Source organism: Caloenas nicobarica, chromosome 12 (assembly GCF_036013445.1).
Source record: "Caloenas nicobarica isolate bCalNic1 chromosome 12, bCalNic1.hap1, whole genome shotgun sequence".
Classification (NCBI taxonomy): Eukaryota; Metazoa; Chordata; class Aves; order Columbiformes; family Columbidae; genus Caloenas; species Caloenas nicobarica.
In genome coordinates this window covers 14284592-14303378 of record NC_088256.1, presented here as the reverse complement: position 1 = coordinate 14303378, position 18787 = coordinate 14284592, and the positions used below count along the sequence as shown (strand labels likewise).

The 18787-nt window shown below is 44.8% G+C and overlaps 1 protein-coding gene across 1 annotated transcript in view; it reads right to left on the bottom strand.

Moving 5' to 3' along the window:
* Nucleotides 1-14153: 14153 nt before the first annotated feature.
* HTR2C (5-hydroxytryptamine receptor 2C) overlaps nt 14154-18787 on the bottom strand; it is a 41319-nt gene continuing 36685 nt past the window's right edge. The window contains exon 3 of the mRNA XM_065643466.1: nt 14154-14986. Coding sequence (XP_065499538.1) covers nt 14154-14986 — 833 coding nt within the window. The remainder of the gene's footprint in view (nt 14987-18787) is intronic.

The following is an 18787-nucleotide window of genomic DNA, read 5'->3' as shown; positions in this document are numbered from 1 at the left end:
GGTGTCCAGGTGGGTTTTGAATGTCTCCAGAGAAGGAGACTCCACAACCTCCCTGGGCAGCCTGTTCCAGTGTTCCATCACCCTCACTGAGAAGAAGTTTCTTCTCAAATTTAAGTGGAACCTCTTTTGTTCCAGTTTGCACCCATTACTCCTTGTCTTACCATTTGTTGTCACCGAGAAGAGCCTGGCTCCATCCTCGTGACACCCACCCTTTATATATTTATAAACATTAATGAGGTCACCGCTCAGTCTCCTCTTCTCCAAGCTAAAGAGACTCAGCTCCCTCAGCCTTTCCTCATAAGGGAGATGCTCCACTCCCTTAATCATCTTTGTGGCCCTGCGCTGGACTCTCTCAAGCAGTTCCCTGTTCTTCTTGAACTGAGGGGCCCAGAACTGGACACAATATTCCAGATGTGGTCTCACCAGGGCAGAGTAGAGGGGAAGGAGAACCTCTTTCGACCTACTAACCACCCCCCTTCTAATACATCCCAGGATGCCATTGGCCTTCTTGGCCACAAGGGCACAGTGCTGGCTCATGGTCATCCTGCTGTCCACCAGGACCCCCAGGTCCCTTTCCCCTACACTGCTCTCTAATAGGTCATTCCTCAACTTATACTGGGACCTGGGGTTGTTCCTACTCAGATGCAAGACTCTACACTTGCCCTTGTCATATTTCATTAAATTTTTCCCCGCCCAACTCTCCAGCCTGTCTAGGTCTTGCTGGATGGCAGCACAGCCTTCTGGCATGTCAGCCACTCCTCCCAGTTTGGTGTCATCAGCAAACTTGCTGATAGTACACTCTATTCCCTCATCCAAGTCATTGATAAATATATTGAATAGTATTGGTCCCAGAACTGACCCTTGAGGCACTCCACTAGATACAGGCCTCCAGCTAGACTCTGCCCCATTGACCACGACTCTCTGGCTTCTTTCCTTCAGCCAGTTCACAGTCCACCTCACTACCTGATAGTCCAGACCACACTTCCTCAGTTTAGCAGCAAGGATGCTGTGGGAGATGGTGTCAAATGCTTTACTGAAGTCAAGGTAGACCACATCCACTGCTCTGCCATCATCGATCCACCTCGTTATGTCTTCATAAAAGGCTATGAGGTTGGTCAAGCACGACTTCCCCTTGGTGAAGCCATGTTGACCGCCCCTAATGACCCTCTTATCCTTGATATGCCTTGAGATGACACCAAGGATAAGTTGTTCCATCACTTTCCCAGGGATGGAGGTGAGGCTGACCGGTTTATAGTTACCCAGGTACTCCTTCTTGCCCTTTTTGAAGACCGGAGTGACATTTGCTTTCCTCCAGTCCTCAGGCAGCTCTCCCATTTCCCAAGACTTGGCAAAGATGATGGAGAGCGGTCCAGCAATGACCTCAGCCAGCTCCCTCAGCACCCGCGGGTGCATCCCATCTGGACCCATGGATTTATGGATGTCCAGATTGCTTAACTGGTCCCTAACCCAGTCCTCATCAACTAAGACAAACTCCTCCATTGTCCTGACTTCCTCTGGGGCCTCAGGGATACAGGGCTCCTCAGGACAGCCTCCGGCAGAGTAGACAGAGACAAAGAAGGCATTCAGTAATTCTGCCTTCTCTGTATCTTCCGTCACCAGGGCACCCACCCCATTCATCAGTGGGCCTACATTGCCTCTGGTGTTAGTTTTATCTGCCATGTATTTGAAAAAGCTCTTTCTGTTGTCCTTGACCCCTCTCGCCAGGTTTAATTCTAAGGAGGCCTTAGCTTTCCTAGTTGCCTCCCTACATCCTCTGACAACAGCCTTATATTCTTCCTGAGTGGCCAGCCCCTCCTTCCATGATCAAAATCACGAGTGCATTGTGAACCTCTCCCACGGGAAATACAAGACAGGCAGCTAGAGCCCACCCTGCTGCCCTGGGTACATCTGATGCGATCTCGCCCATTTCACCATGCGCAAACATCGGGCACAGGCATCTGGAGTGAGCCAAATGATGCTAGAACCCTGACCTGCCAGACAAGTTTAAATTGGGTTAAAGTTTCTAGTCTAATTTTGTCCAAAAAAGAGGTAAGAAGGGAAGAAGAATTAAAGAGAATGAGTGCATATAAGAGGTGGCGAAGGAACAGATGTTGTACCTCCGCAGCTAGAACTCACCCCAAAAAAAGATCAGAGCTATTTCAGTAACCACAAAATATAAAAGTTAGGCTGAAGCCTGCCTAGAAACCTGCCTAGTAACAGAGTGATAAATTAAGTACATCTACTTATGGTATCTATATGCTGCAGCTCTACAGGAGTGTTTAGGTACAGAACACTGGGCTTGATCCCGGGACGTCACTCCCCGCTCAGCAAACTCACGCTGGAGAAGGTCCTTGCTGCAGCAGGACACCTCCAACCCACTTTCTCACAGCATCACATTCACAGCATCTGGAAAATTTAATTCTAATAGGTGGCCAGCTGCTAGTCCTTCTCAACAACCTGATCATTGCTAGAATTTCAGTAGTATGCTTTTTTTTTTCCCCTGTGTTTATAGAATTACACTAATTATGTATTTCTTTCACACAATATTTGTATTACAGTGGTTTAATTAATTGGCTGTATTCCATAATTAATATTTTCAGTAAAGAGCTTTAAAAAACCCTCCTTTGGCATACTCTGCTCTTATTGTGCCCAGCTCATATCTGGGTTCCCTGGTGTTTTTACCATCTTAGCCCCACATATCTGGTGGAGCATGTCCTTGCCAATCATACAAAGAGAACTCCTTTGCATACCATTGGGTTTACGGTCTCTTTTTTCTGTCTTTGACTGATGAATTCTTAGAGCTATTTGTTGAAGAATGAAAAGCAACCTTTCCTACAGAGTTTTTTTCCCTAGAGAATGTCAATACTTGTCAAACATATGAAAGCATGATCCTGTGCGTGCTGCAGGGAAATGCAAAAATCAATTTGCATCTGTCACTTTCTAACTGCTTTTGGAAGTAGCAAAACAAGGAAGGCGAATGCCAAGGTCACCAGAGTCTCTGAACTCAAAAAATTGCCCTCCTTCTCTGACTAAGGTCTATTTTCAAGCTACCAACAGGAGGATAATTTGAAAGCCAGTTTACTTACTGTTTCCTCATTGTCTGTCCTCATATTTTTCAATTTTTCTGACTGGCCTCTGAATACAAGATTTTGAAGTGTTTGAACCACTATAACCTGCCAATGGCTGAAAGGCATAAAGCAAGGCTGGCATCTCTCAGGAGCTCTTTACTCCTCTTGCACCTGAGGAAATGAAAAGGTAGAAGTTGTATCTCACCAGCTGAACCATCTCTGCTGAAGTTTTTCATCTCGTACAGGCGCTGGCAACTCCATGGCCACTGGGTGTCAGCATCTGTGCTTGGACGCTGAGAAGGAGGAAAGCGTCGCTTCGGCCAGAATTCAGTATTTAGTGCATGAAAATTAAATAGATGGGACAATAGCTCTCTCACTGTAAAATAGATGAGTTTTTTCTTTTTGTACCACTAAACGGAGAAGTGTCACACCTTTGCTCCACCATTCAGTGCCAGGCTAACCGCTGGGTAACATCACCCCTTGTGCCTAGTGGCATCGTGACCATGGCCCAGTGCTGCTGAGCTCATCAGAGCTCCACCTCCTACAGCATGTGTCAGCCAAAACCAGCCCATGCCCTCCCACCCATGCTCGTGCCACTGAGCAACCACAGAAATACCCTACCAGCTCCAACTGGAGGCTCAGTTGACTGGGGACTGTGCCCTGCTGTAAGTCCCTGCCTTGCTCTGGCACCAGAACCTCCATCGCCAAGCAACCGTGGGTTTCAGCACCCATCCCCGAACCACCATGGGTCTCAGCATCCATCCTGGAACCTCTGCAGGTCTCAACATCCATCCCTGAGCCATGCAGCTCTAGGGAGTACCTAGGTCTTGAAAGGATTTAAAGCAGCACAGCCCTTCTGGTTTTGGCTTCTAGATGTCCAGGCTTTGGAAGTGCAGTAGAATCATAGAATAGTTTGGGTTGGAAGGGACCTTCAATGCTCATCTAGTCCTGCTCTCCTGCAATGAGCTGGGACATCTTCAACCAGATCAGGTTGCTCAGAGCCCCATCCAGCCTGGCCTTGAATGACTCCAGGTATGGGTCATCTATCACCTCTCTGGGCAACCTGGGCCAGTATTTTATCATCCTCATTGTAAAACATTTCTTCATCATGTCTAGCCTGAATCTCACCTCTTTTAGTTTAAAACCATCACCTTTTGTCCTGTCGTAACATGCTCTGCTAAAAAGTCTGTCCCCATCTTTCTTATAGGCTACCTTTAAGTACTGAAAGCAATAAGGTTTCCCTGGAGCCTTCTCTTCCCCAGCTCTCTCAGACTGTCCTAGTAGGAGTGGTGTTCCATCCCTCTGATAATCTAAAATCTAAAGAGCTTCATAGGCCATGGCAAGTTTGCAGCTCTCTGCCTTGTGCAGCAGGGTACATTTGAGAGCACTGTCAAACTCTTTATGTCTGTGTAGAAGCCGAATTTTCTCAGGAGGGTCTGTGGTTCTCATAGCTTCAAGGCAAACAAGTACAGCTGATGCATGTGTTTAACAAAACAATTTGAGGCAACATATTGTGGCTGAGCTGTCTGAACAGCTGAAACAGCTCTGCAAACCATCTGTGTCAAGATCCTCTTCCTGGAGTACAGAGAGATATAACAACTAGCTGAGGAATGACGGCCACCACGAGGTTTGCACCAAAACTGAGTGTTTGCCTCCCTGTTGTCCTGGGCTGCTTGCCTTCTGTGCCGGCTCCCCATCCAAACATACCATGGGACTGCTCTGCTCAGGAAATAAAAACGCCATTTCAGCAAGTGTTATGCCAGCAGATACATTTGCAAAAAACAAAAAACAAAACCAAAAAAACCCCAACCAATCTAAAAATCCTAAACATGGCCTTGACATTTCCATTTCTGATGTCTGTGCCCAAGCAACAGCCGCAGTGTTTAAGCAGGTCTCACTCCACGGAGCACAGGGCTTGGCAGCCCTGCTGCAGCCCCCGGCAATGCACACACTCATTTCCCACAGCAAAGAAGGACTGTGCAGCACCTCTGCCTTCTCTGAGACACTGGATAGGGCTGCATTGCCCTGATTTTGCTGGAAGGTCACCCTCAAGTTCCAGCAGCTGCAGTGGGGGCATTTGAGCCATGGTCAGCAGGAGTCATTTTCACTTAGAAAACAAACAAACAAAAAGTAATGCGAGGTGTTTCAAAAAGATGAACCCAAAATGCCTTGTGTTGTGATTTCAAATTGGGTCCATCTTTTTGAAACACCCTGTAAATATCACGAGGCTTTTTTGTTGTTACAGTTTTTTTGTTTGTTTGTGTTTGTGTTTTTTTGGGTTTTTTTTAACAAACAAGGAACCAACTTCCTTTAATAGAATTCACTTATCTAGATATCTTTATGATTTAAAAAGAGTGGCAGAACGTTCTTCATTGGAATTCATGTAGTGGTGGAGAAAACATGCATACCAAACAGAAACATTATGTTCTTGGGAGAGGATGCTCTATATTTCAAGACTAAAATCTGTATACACATCAGTCCCTCCCCACCCAGGCAGAGGATTAGGATCAGAGCACTGAAGAGCTATGTATCTGCCCGCATTTGGGAAGAAAGGTTGCACTGGCATGTACACCAGATAAACTGAAGATGCCAAGTGCCCCGTGTGAATGTGTGTCGCTGTAAGTGTCCAACCATCCCCAGCTCTGTCCTGCCTCAGATTTTCTGTCAATCCCCCTGTGTGCTGACTGCTGTGGCAGCTCACAGCAAGCCTTTTCTGCCAGTCTGCTGGTGCAAAACTCAGTCTTCACAAGGACTGTAGCCTCCCAGTTGCCCTTGGACAAGTCGACCTCCCCTTGCCAAGCACCACTGCCTGAGTGGCCACGACACACAAGTGCAACTTCACTAACAGCAAACAGATGCAAAGAATTGGTTAAACCATCCAGTGCATACAGCTTTCCCCATGGAACTGCTATAGAAAATTTACACAGGAGAAGAAACCAGAGACAACTGATGCAGGTTCTCATCCTGCCCTCCAGGTAACCAAACATCCTTCGCACCCTCTCAGGGTCTGACCACAGAGCTGGGGCTGCCCAGGGAGCCACTGTGCCACCCAGAGGTCCCCATCTGATGCATAAAGCCAGGAGAGGATAGTCCTTGCCTTTTATCTAATGATGTCCAAGCTCTTAACTGTTGAACTGGAAATATGTTGCAGTCTTTGGGACTCTCAAATTGGTCTTGGCTGGTAGCTGACCAAAAGTTTGTGCCCATGCTGTCAATTTATTTAGAAACACTCATACTGAGAAAACAATAACCTTGCTGCCTGCCAGGTTCAGCTGAGTCCACTTTCAATAACAGAGAGCTTAAAAGGCCAACAACACAATTAGTTTTACTGAAGCAAAAAGCATGAAGTTCCTGGCTGCACAGTTGCAAGTGCACCAACAAAGAAAAGCATTAAAAAAGTCAGACAGTGCAAGCACAAAGCAGGCTCTCAGCCCTTAAAGCTGCTCACCAGTGTTTTCTCAACTACATCAGCTAATGAAAGCCCAACAGGACATTACCTCAATGCTGCAGCTCTCCAGAGCAGACTGAGACTGCCTCCAGTAATACTCAACGTCCACAAAAATGCTGTCGTGGGTAAATAAAACTTACTTACGTGTCTGTGTGCAGTCAGGATTGGGCTAGCCAAGCTGGTTGATTCTGGATGCTTCTGAGAATGGAAATGAAATATTGCTTCATACAATTTGGGGCTGGCTTAGGGCTGGGAAAACAGAGCCTTCATGATTCCTTGACTTCATATTCTCCTTGCAGGAGATGCATTGACTTGGCACAGCCTCACCTGCTTTCCTCCAAAATTGTGGCATTTTTTATGGCTTTGCTAGGACTTGGAAGGACTGTAGCAAAAAATAGTGTTCCTGCTTCAAGATGTTTGTTCCTCCCACGCTTTGGGACACGTTGACGGAGAGGTCAGGAGTGCTGCCATGCAGATGGCTGGCTTGGTGCCCAAGCTCCACCAGCCGGGAGGCTGAGAACATAAGGGCTGAGCTGGGTCCTCTTGCTATACCCCTATAGCATAAATTCCCGTGTGAATGCAATAGCTGAGCCCTCAATAAGCTTTTAAGTTGTTGTTACTGCTGCCTCACCAGAAAGTACAGTTCCAGACCTGGAATATTCCACTTGCTAGAAACCTGCTTCTGATTCCTAGTTTATTTCTGGCCCTTTTTGTTTGCCAGTGTTTTCCTCTAGCCTAAATAGCTCCTCTTCCTCCTTAGTCAGAACAAGCACTCCCCGATGACCTGATGGAGATCTTTCCTCACTGATTTTTGGCTGCTAGGAGGAACAAGCCAAGCTTTCTACTTCTGATAAAAAGGGCTCTCTATGCCCCTGCCTGGACTTGTGTCCCCCCCACCATAACTATCACCAGGGCTGCTGCTGAGGCCCAACACACAGTCCCGTCTATTTTTTAAAGCAGAAATGCCAACTAACTACAGCACAACAGGCAACCACATTAATGTACTCAAGGAGTAAAGAATTGGCTAGGGAAAAACACCATTTGTTCGCCACCATTTGTTGCATCACCTGCTTTGTTGCACAGTTTGTAACACATCCTACCACTTTGCTAAATGCCATTGTAGGACAGCCTGGTAGCGGACACAGGCAGTTTTCTCTTCAGCAACACCCAGGAAAGGCGCAAGATAGATCAAATGCTCATTTGAGGGTTAGCTCACCTGTGTGTCAGTCTAATGGCTGTGCTGCAAAAAGAAGGGGGAGCTGAGCAGGCTAAACATTGCCATGGCTTCACGGGTGAGTCACTGTGACCTGTGGATTCTCTCTGAAGACATTTTGGGATGTGAACTATGGGTGCCTAGAGGGGAGGGACCCTCAATGCAGGTGAAATCTCAGCTGAGCTTTTGCACTTACCTGTTGCTTTGAGCAGTATCATGATTGTTGGGAAGGGTGGGCTCCGCAGGAGGGGCATTGAGGTCTTCCTCCTCAAAAAGTCACAGAATAGCTGTTCTAGGCTTCAGTTCAGGAAAAAGGAGCCCTGTTAACATCTTCAATAGCTTTGAAGAGCATCCGGCACCGGCACCCGCTTATTTCTCTGCAGGAAGAGACACTGGGAACAGCAGCACACACAAATGTAGAACTGCTCTAGATTTTAACAAATGCAACCAGGCAGCGGTCTAACAGGCACCAGCCTACAGAGAATTTTTAGTGTTTCAGCAATTTAAATATCTCAAAATGCCACAATTAGATCCTGTTAAAAAGATATGTTGGATAATTAGTCTGTATTTTAATTAAACATTAATTTATCCAATTTGTTGTTGAACTAATTACAAGTCAAACACAGGAAAGCTCAGTAGAGTGGATTTGACGCGCCTTTCTGTGATGCTCTGTGATTAATTTTCCAAGTCACCTAAGTGTTGGTAGCCCACTGAAGCAACAAAGCAGCAGCTGTTGACCCAGGAAACTGCTAGGGAAATTGTATTTATATGCTAAGACATCCTTTGTTCTTGGGGGGGAAGCAGAACATAAGGCAACATTCATGAGAGGTGTAATATGTAACAACTATTGCTTCACAGTCTCAATTTCCCACAATAACTTTTCACCCATTGGCTGCTGTGAGGAGTCTTCCAGCACCCCAGAGCAATCAGTTACTGGACTTGTGCCACCACTTCTCTACTTGCTAGGTCCCTCCCCAAATCTTCAAATTTGTGGCCCAGGAGGACAAGCTTTTGCAACCTTTTCTGCAGTTGCACTTGCTCAGCACAGAGTAAATCCTGCTGGGCAGTACGCCAGGACGTGCTGTGCTGGGTTGTAAAACAAGAACTATCCCAGGGAGACCTGCAGGAGGGCTGCCCATGCCGCTCAGGGCTCCCTCCCATGTACCGACACAGCCTCCTGCTGTCAGCAGAATCCGTGATTTAGGAGTGTTTTAAGCACAATTTTTCAGTGCATAGCTTATGCACTTGACTGTTCTTTAAAGATCTTCTGGTGTGGTTCTTTAATTGGCAAGTGTGCCCTGCCACATTGATTGTCTGTCTCAAACATATATATCTAAAATCACTCACCTGAAGACTCTCCATCTCCATGTTGTTACAGGATTGCAGCATCCCTGCACAGCCAAAAGAGAATGACACATCACACAGATATTTTGTTGACTTCCAACTACTTCAGAGCACAAGTTTCAGTGTGGGTAAAAGCAAACAAGCAGAAGACCTAAGACTTAAAGAAAAACGACGGAGAGACAATAACTGTCAATCACAACTTCGTAGTTAACAATGAAAAAATTAAAGCATTTTTTTGGACATGCACCCCCACCACTACATTATCACTAGAATGGCACATGTTTCACAGTGACACCTAGAGCCACATTTGATCTTCCCATCACAGGTTTCCTCCCCAGATGTTCAGCTATTCCTACTTTTTCAAGGGAAGACTGAAGCATGATGACACCACCTGTTGCTCTCTGGAAACTCTGAGATGTGTGTGTTCATGTGTGCAGATGTGTGGGTACATCTGTCCATCTCTGTTCCTCTGTTGCATCTGCCTAAGGCTTGGTGCTCTTTGTATACTTTCTCCTAGGAAAAAGCCTCTGATGCCTTTTCCACCCCAGTCTGAAATGGAGGCAAAGCCAAGTGCAGCTCTTGGCTTGGCACATAGCTATCCTAATGATACTGTGACCCAGGGAGGAAACCCATCCAGGAGACATCTGGATATTTTTCACGTGACAGACACTGCTTTTGGAATGCCAGATAAACATAGTTTGTCTGCAAGATCATACACCCATCATTACTTCAAAGTTAAACCATATTTCTGAAGAGCTGTGTGTGGTTTGTTTTTTTTTTCTTTAAAAGATGATTTAACTTTGGAATTTATGTCTCAATATCCAGGGCTCTCATGGGCACCAGATGACTACAGTCAGTCTGCTGACTTCAGTCAGCCTGCTGACTTGCAAGCACTGACCACACTCCACGCCAGTGATGAACCTCTTTGTAGGGCTGTCCAGAAGAAAGGCACTAGTGGCTGACATGAGTGTCTCTATAAAGAAAAAGACACTAACCCTGCTGCTCATACTGACTACTCACACATCACCTAACATTATTAAAATTATCACTCAGATAGAAACTATTGCTGACTCACAAGTCACTAAAACAAGGAAAGTCACATTGAGGTGGAATGCCTTGAGGCTCCTCACCATTGGGTCTGAACCATATCACATCCCAGATGCCACAGCCTCTGAGTAGCTGCTCTGATCTTCAGAAGGCACAGAACCAAAGGAGCGGGCCCTTGTCCTCAAAGGACATCCTTTCAGGCCCTCAGAGTTCCCCAAAGCCACCACGGCTGACTCCATGGATGCCATACCCCAGACTTGGCTGTGTAGGGCAATGTCACAGATGTAGATGAACCAACTCACATCTAGAAACCTGGTTGCTCCGCCACAAAACTTGATGCCTGAGCAAACATGGCCAGCCTTGCTTCTGGCATCTGGTGGGGAAAGCTGCAAGCCCCGAGCGCTCAGGAAGGTGCTAGTTCAGGGGCTGACCCCACAAGTAGACTCCTTGGCCCAAGTCAAACAGGATGGTCTGTTTGCTGGGTAGGAGGCTCTACCTGCACGCTCAGTCTTGCAGGCAGCCTGCACATCTTCCATCTGGTTTGAGAAACAAAAGTAACCAACACATTTCGGCCCACAGCACCAAGGAACTATTTTCACTCGTTCAGTCCAAACTCTAAACAAACCACCACCAAACACTATTTATAAGACAAAACCATACCTGAGCCGAGGTTTGAGGACTCACACAAAACTTCCAGGCAGCCTCAGGTCAGGGCTTCTTGAGGCACCACCATGGTTAATGACTACAGTGCAGGACAAGCAAAGCTGCTGCGGGAAAAACCTGGCTTTGGTTAAGTTGCAGAGAACCAAATCCATTCCTCAAATTGAGGTAATTTAAAAAACGTCATTTTTAGCAGTTAGTCCTGGAGGGAGCAAGGACAAGAGGGGGAGTAGTTTATTGCCATCTTCATATTTAACAAGTTTTGGGACTGGAAGAGTTGGGATATCTGCAGACACTAATTTCTGTGATTAAGTAACTGCGGGTCATACTTCAATTGTGGAAGGAGAAATGAAATTTATCCTCATCCTTATCACCATTTTTATTGTTGTTTCTTTTTTTTTTTTTTTTGGTCAGGACATATTCTTTGCTCAGGAAAGATTTTAAATGGGGACAGATGAAAGAAAGAGAGGGCAGGTTCATTTATTTATTTTCTGATAGACCATGAAAAAAAATTAAGAGTGATTAAACCAACAAACTTTCTTTAATAAATTAATAGCAGCATCACAAAACCCTGATGTGAACGACCCAAAGGAAGTTGGGTAACTGACAGTATTTAACCATTCACAAAAATGTTATCATCCACTGGCCAGGAGAGAAGACAGGCACTGTAAGGCAGTTCCCTTGTCTGCTTATCTAAACAAGTGACATTCATTGGTATGGGTCCAGCTGAGCCCCAACACTTGACATACTTGCAGTTCTGGTACTGAATTTTAAAAAATAATTTATAAAAATTATGTAAATTCTCTGTTCACTTCCCATTATTTACATGCAAATATAGTAGGTTCCCTTTTCCCCCTTAGAACAGAACCAGCAAGGATAAGACACGAAGGCTCCCATGCAAAGACAATGCCTGTGTGTGGACTTACACCGAGTTTGAGGATGTTGTGGAAAACGAGCTATTCACTCATGTGCTAGAAGCTACTGTAATTCAACTTATTGCTGAATGTTTTCAGAGTCTGTGGTTGGCTTTTAAATATATATATATATATATGTACACACTCACATATATATACACACACATTTGGAAAAGATGTGCTGTGAATTCATCTAAGGAAAAAAAAAATGTACTTGAAAAGCAATGTGATCTTCCTGACTTTTTCATTACTGTTTGAGATAGTCAAATCTGACTCAGAGCAAAGGGCAGTCACCGAAGGCACAAGTTTGCGTCTCTGGCCAGTCCTTTTCCTACTGAATACCAGACCTTTTTAGAGAGGCACGTGGATTCCTGAGCATTCAGGCTCCTGGCAGTAGCAGTAGGCTGGCACATGGTGCATCTCTGCTGCCTTCTGCAAGCAGTAAGCCATGCTCCACGCTGGAATACCTCACCTATCTGCATGGAAGTTACCCAGGAGGGGATGAGGAAGAAGAAAGGGCCATCAACTTCAACACATCAAGCAGGGAGCAACCCAGCAGCAGATGCAACCCATATGTTGTGTTTTGGCAGTGGTCTCAGCGAGGCTGTTGCTGTAGACAGCAATGTAACAGCACAACATTATACAAATCACTAGCAGAATTTTCCATTTCTTCTACAAGACAATTTTGGTGGGATGAACTCAGCAAGCTTAGAGTACAAGCAGTTCATGTTAGTAAAATGCAATTTATCTATGCTTAGTGTAAGTTTTTCTGTTCTGAGGATTTTCATAGCCAGAGGCTGTCAGCGATGCTAAATGCATCCACGTTCAATGTGCGCTGCAGCATTTGTGTATTAGTTAATGAAGATGTAAAAACCTTATGGGTGATATCTGGCATTAGACAATACTCTACACAAGGAAAATTGCATGACAGGCATCACCCCAGAGACACAGTGCCAGAAAGACATGATGCCTTGAGGGTTTATCTACACAGGAACACAGAGAAAAAATAATTCAAATTATACATGGTGTGAATTAAAAGCAGATTACTTAAACTGCATTAAATCCCAATGTGGACACTTTCATTAAGATTTAAGTAATGTAATGTAATTTACTTAGGAAGTGAAATGGAATAAATAAAATTTGAAAGTTAATCCAGATTTATCTTCCATGTAGACTAGCTCCAGGTCTGCCTTACTGTCCTTGTTGATTGTTTGCTTTTGAACCATGTCACCAGCAGATTATTCCAGTCACATACTCTGTCCAGCTCTGCCCATCCCCTCCTGAGACAGGAGAAAGAAGGAGGGACCCTCATTTATGCCTCTCTCCTGAGCATCTCCCAGGGAGGTGTATCCTGCACCTCACCGCCTGACCCTGACCAGCACCACATGCGCAGCAGCTTCTGCTCTACACCCAAAGCTGTTTTTCTTCACCAGCACTGCAAGTCCCACGATGCTGAAAAATAAAAGCAGATGCTAAACAAGCTAAGGAATAAATAGATGCGAGGACCAAGAAGACAAGAGCTCTTACAAAGCCAGAGCGCTCTTCTCCAGGTTAACCAAAGACCCTGATCACCCAAGCAATCTGTGAAGTCAGTGCCACGCGCACTGAGCACAGCTTGCTCCATCCCAGAGCTGATGATAATCTATAAGACCAAAGGAGGGCTTTTTATAAATCTGAGGCACTCCAGTTATAAAATGGTTGAAGCAGGTAACTGGGGTTCGTTCTGTTTCTCATACTTCTCCAAGTGTGCAAGTGATCCCAGTCAGGATCACAAAACCACACCAGAACTGCATTCCCCACCTTCCTTAGGGAAACCGGAGCCTCCTGGGGAACAGAAAGAAAATGGCAGGATTGGAGGAGGAGTCAACATGTAACAGAGGTCCCTTGAAGTGCAAGATTGCCCCAGTGTGGCAGCAAGGCACTACCTGTAACAGAACATGTCTGGCCAGGTGCCTGCACAGCCACTACACTTTTCTGATGTCTCTCTGCCAAGTTTCTGTACAGTCCTTACACGGCACAAATAGGGGTGAGGATTTAAAGTACATATTTACTGTCAACTTGAAAAAGAAAGTTATACTGATCAAGTCTAATAGCATGTATTTGATATATAAATATTAACGTGCCATTCTGGACTCCAGCAAATGCCACCTGAGATAAATATTCAGCATTTTTGTTCATGCACTGGAAGAAGAATTCAAACGTTTTGTCCATGACATATGCAAAGTAACTAATAGTTCTGATCTAGTATTAACAGTAAATATAGAACCTTAAACTTCACTGCAGTATATTAATATATATGATTTTAAGTACTGGACTGGAAAGACGACTCTCTTTTTTACTTAAAAAAAAAGCTTTGTTCAGAATGCAATATTTACATTGTCCTTTGACCAACACTTACATTTTTACACAATATATTTTGGCTACAGATACACTGTAGCAAAAGGCTGTGTGAGCCACCTTTATACACAGCTCACTCTTTCGCTTACAACATTACAACTGTTTATAGAGAGCTCTGAAGTCCCTGGTTGCATTTCAAGGCCCTCCTCAGCTTCATCTGCCTCCATGCTATTGAGTTCATTGCCATTTCGATAACTAGTTAAAGTCAGATCTTTCCCATATAAAGCTGTTGAAGTAACATTCAGACACTGATTCTGCCGCAGTGCTGATTTTTTACTGGTCTTGTATAGGCAACGGATGTAATTGGAAAAAGCCCTGCGGTACGTTTTATTGAAGAGTGTGTATACGAGGGGATTAATCCCAGAGCAAACATACCCCACCCAAACGAACACATCAAGGAGTTCACTCAAGAGGTCTTTATCGCAGGCTTCCTTGCAAAGGACAGACATGACATTAGTGATGAAAAATGGGCACCACATGATGAGGAACAAAAAGAAGACTATGCCCAGGACCTTGGAGGCTCTTCGCTCGTTGTTGATGGACTGCATAGTTCCTTTCCGAAAAAGCACTGCCTCCTTATTTACAGGAGAGTTCAAGTGAGATGGCCCCTCATGATTGTGAAGCATTGAAATGTTCTCTGTGTTGTTTTCCTTCTTGAGACAGTTTACGCTGCTCCTCCTCTGCCTGGGCACCTCTCCACACATGAACACCGTTGCCTGTCTCTGTAGCACCTGGACAGTCAGGCAATACGTGATCACCATGATGATGAGAGGGATGAAGAACGCCATGAAGGATCCAATGAGGACGAAGTTCTCGTCATTGAGGACGCAGGTCCCATTTATGAACACTCTAGAGTCATCCTGCAAACCCATGACTGGAATGGGCATAGATATCCCTAGAAGAACAAGATCAAAAAAGAGACAGTTACCTGGATGAACAGGGCTCCAAAGAGGCAGCAGAGATGATGCAGGTCCTGCACACATTCAGCCCACTGCCTAAAGCTATTTGAAAGAGAAATGATTACTCCCAGGTGGAAAGGAAAACCTTGTGCAACAAAATCCTGGGAGCACAGCTCCAGGACACGCACACCCTTCACTGGAAACAACTGCAGCTTTGCTGGGCTCCACAGCTGATGCAGCTAATGCAGCATCACTCCTTTATCAAGTTATTTTTCTAGCATTAATTGTGATTTGCGGGTGTAGAAAAGGCAGTCGTTACCCTGCTCTGTTCCAGCTGGCCACTCCATGCTTGCCATTTGAAAGGGGGTTTAAAGTCGCTGACATAAGACAGATAGCAGCAAACTTTAAAGAGGAAAGTTATCAAAATGCAAAAGAATTACAGCTGTACAGATATAGAAGCAAGTCTCTTAAAGACATTAAAATAATCCTGATGGAAAAATGGCCACTTGTGCCATGGTATCATAGACACATGGAAGAAAAGCTCACGGCTTTCTGAGTCCTTATCAACTATCTTGGTGCAAGCAGACAGTGGTCTCTGCAAGCTCTGCCTGCCCAGGCACGTCATCCACAAGAAGTGCGAAACTGAGAAGTACCACATACACAGTCTTGCTTGAATTCTTAGAAAAGGCAATTACGTAGTCACATGAAAAGGCTGCAGCATATATCTGCCTGATTCCTATCCTTCTATCTTGAGTACACGGCTAAAAACTGGAACAGACAACATGAGAGTAGAAAAGCTGTAACAAAAATGGTAATCAGATTGACACAATGGTCTGAAATCAGAACCTCAGCTACAAACACTCTGGCTGAAAGGAAGAAAACTTAAAATGATTCAATTATAGTAAGAACTGGAGCACAGCTTCCAGCTACTCCTAAGCACTAAGCAGACTAATAAGCCTCTGGAATCACTGCACTTGCCAAGGCAGTTTCTCTTCTATCCTGGTGGCACAGCACTTTCTACAGTCATGGACTTAGTGGCAGACGAGTGAGTTTAAGAACATTTTGGATCCTTTTTCCTCTTCAGCATCACCCGGGACAGTTTGTTTGCCTGGGATTTCAGGACATCAGGCCTTTCTGAAGCAGAAGCCCTGCATGGAGGGTCTCTGCAGATGGCTATGTGTCCATGCTGTTTGGCACACTGCCAGAGCAATTAGCATTTCAAGCCTGGAGCACAACTGTCCAGGATTGCACATAGTAGCCCACACTCACAGCTAGCTACTGGCTTGCCCCTCGCAGAGTGAAGGAATGAAAGCATTTTGAATACCTCTAGTTAAGAGGCATTTACTTAATGTCCCCAAACACTGTTTTCCTCTAAGGATTATATATCTGTATAACTGCTCTATCATACCATGTTAAAGTCATCAGCAATTTGCTGTGGGAACAGACAGAAGAGGGAATACAGGACTCATGTGAGATTACTGGATCTCACTTGAATATTCTCCATGCATATTGAGATCCAAGCTTTGTCCCTTGATCTATGGATCTCAGTCCCATAACAGGACAGACCCAAAACCTTCCAAAGAATTTTGGCTAGACACAGCGAAAACCAGCAAAAGCAACAACATGTTTTGGAATACCACAACCTATGTGTACCTGAGAACACGGAAAAGACATAGTGGGGCAGATCTAGTTAGACCATCACGGATTCATTTAGCCCTGTCTCTTTTCTTTGGCAGGTACCAGTTTAGGACAGAATGGGGCAGCTTTCAGTATTATAGCTTAGAAAATTCCACAGCAAGAAGTTGCATCCATGCCTTGTTTTTAAAATAACCTTTGAGAGACCTATCTACCATGAATTCTTTATCTCATTTATAACTCCACAATACTCAGCAGCATTCTGTTCCACAACCTGTCACGTGAACAAAGTATTTCTTTCTCATTTTAAATTTGCTGCCTGATATTTCCTTTGACTCCCCCCAGTTCCTCTACTGTAAAAAACAGTGAATAATCACTCTCTGGTCACCTTTTCAGTAATTTTGTAGACCTCTATCATCCCGACTCTCTGATATCTCTTCTAGAACTGAAGAATGCTATTCTATTTACTCTCTCCTCATGCCAAACTCATTTTATGCCTTTGATTATCTTTTTCTTTTCAAATTCCTCTCTGTCCTCTTAAAGAAAGAAAAAACCAAGCCTGCACATGTCAGCAGTTAGAGAGCAGCAGAATGTCTTTTGCCCTCCCTTTTCTACCCTTTGGCCACCCGGCTGTCCGTGAGCACTCACTCTGCATACACGTCTGTGGGGCTGGCCGTGTCCTTCCTTAGCTCCTTCACCCAAGAAATAACCAATGCTGAGGTCATTGTTGTGTCTGGATTGCTTTTTTTGGGAGATGATGTGAACAGCACAGGTCTTAGAACTAATCCTGTGCAACTCTGTATTTCTAAAAAGGAAGAGTAACATGCTGAAGAGATTAACTAGGCCATTTTTCCCATTCCGGCTAAGCGTTTTCCAGGACTCTGCAGAATACATCTGCAACATGCCATTACCATAAAATTACCATTTGCCAGTAATCTAGTGAAGGAATTTCTTCTGAAAAGTAATGATTATAAATGCCTTCTGTGATTGTAGTATGTGTTTCCTTAGCCCAAGTGATAGTTTCGGTATTTGGTTTTCTTTCCCTCTACGTGCTAATGTCTGTCAGTTTGCCTTTGGCAAGGCAGTTGCCTTCTCTCTGAGATGTTAACCCCTGTTACCTTGCCTGTGCCAAATCCCTGTGACTGCAGTAATTTTCATCCCAGCAAGCCAGTGACTCTTCATCATTAAAGACATCTTTATAATGCCTTAGCTCCATCAAACCATAGACATTTGAGAAATGGTGTGAGGTGGACAGAGCAGTCTTCACACAAAGAAGAAATATGAATTAGATCAATGGCATTGCACTGGGATTATATCTGCATGGATACTTTTATACTTTAGAGCCCTCTATAACACATACTCTGTGAAATAAAACTCCGAAATTAATAAAGGTTCATTCATGAAGTAGTCATGACTGAATTTACTGTTACTGCTCTAACCAAGGGATGAGGCTGTAGCTGCTGTAATGGAAAAGTGTCCCTCACCTCTCTCATTACAAAGTGTGGTTTCAAACTGATAAAACACAGAAGAGAGTGAATACCAGGTCTTTTCTTTTTCCTCCAGTCCAGGAAAATCCCATTATTAACAGCAGTAGGAAGAAAGATGCCATTGGAGGAGCTGCCAGCACACATTCGTTCAGCTGTCAGCTAGCATACAGTATTGCTGAATGGGCAGCATCGCCCTCATCTCAAATGCTTTCTCCACCTCACACTTGTCCTTTGCAACTCATTCTTTAATATGAGATTGATCACTGATCCACCCCACAATCCAGTCCTAAAGGGAACTGAGTCTGTTACACAACTTGGGCAACAGGGACCAACTCTACACCACCCCAGGAGTGAGAAGTAAAGCATGGAAGGCCTCAGACACCCCTGAGGGGCTTCCTTCATGGGGGATTACTGCAAAATTGCTACTGCCATAATCCCGAGGGCACAAATACCTGCTTGCAGACACAGCCCGCGCCCTGGCCCTGATTTCAACAGGCTTGTCCCAATCAGTACGTGCCGTGCTTACCACTAAGCATTCCCATGGTGCCTGAACAGGGGTAAACGTGAATGCCTGCCTTACTTAAGTTCAGCTGTTTGAAGAAGCACAGAGAAAGCATTCAACTCCACTTGACTCAAAGAACCCAGAGTATTAACAGTGTGGTTGTAACTGTTCAT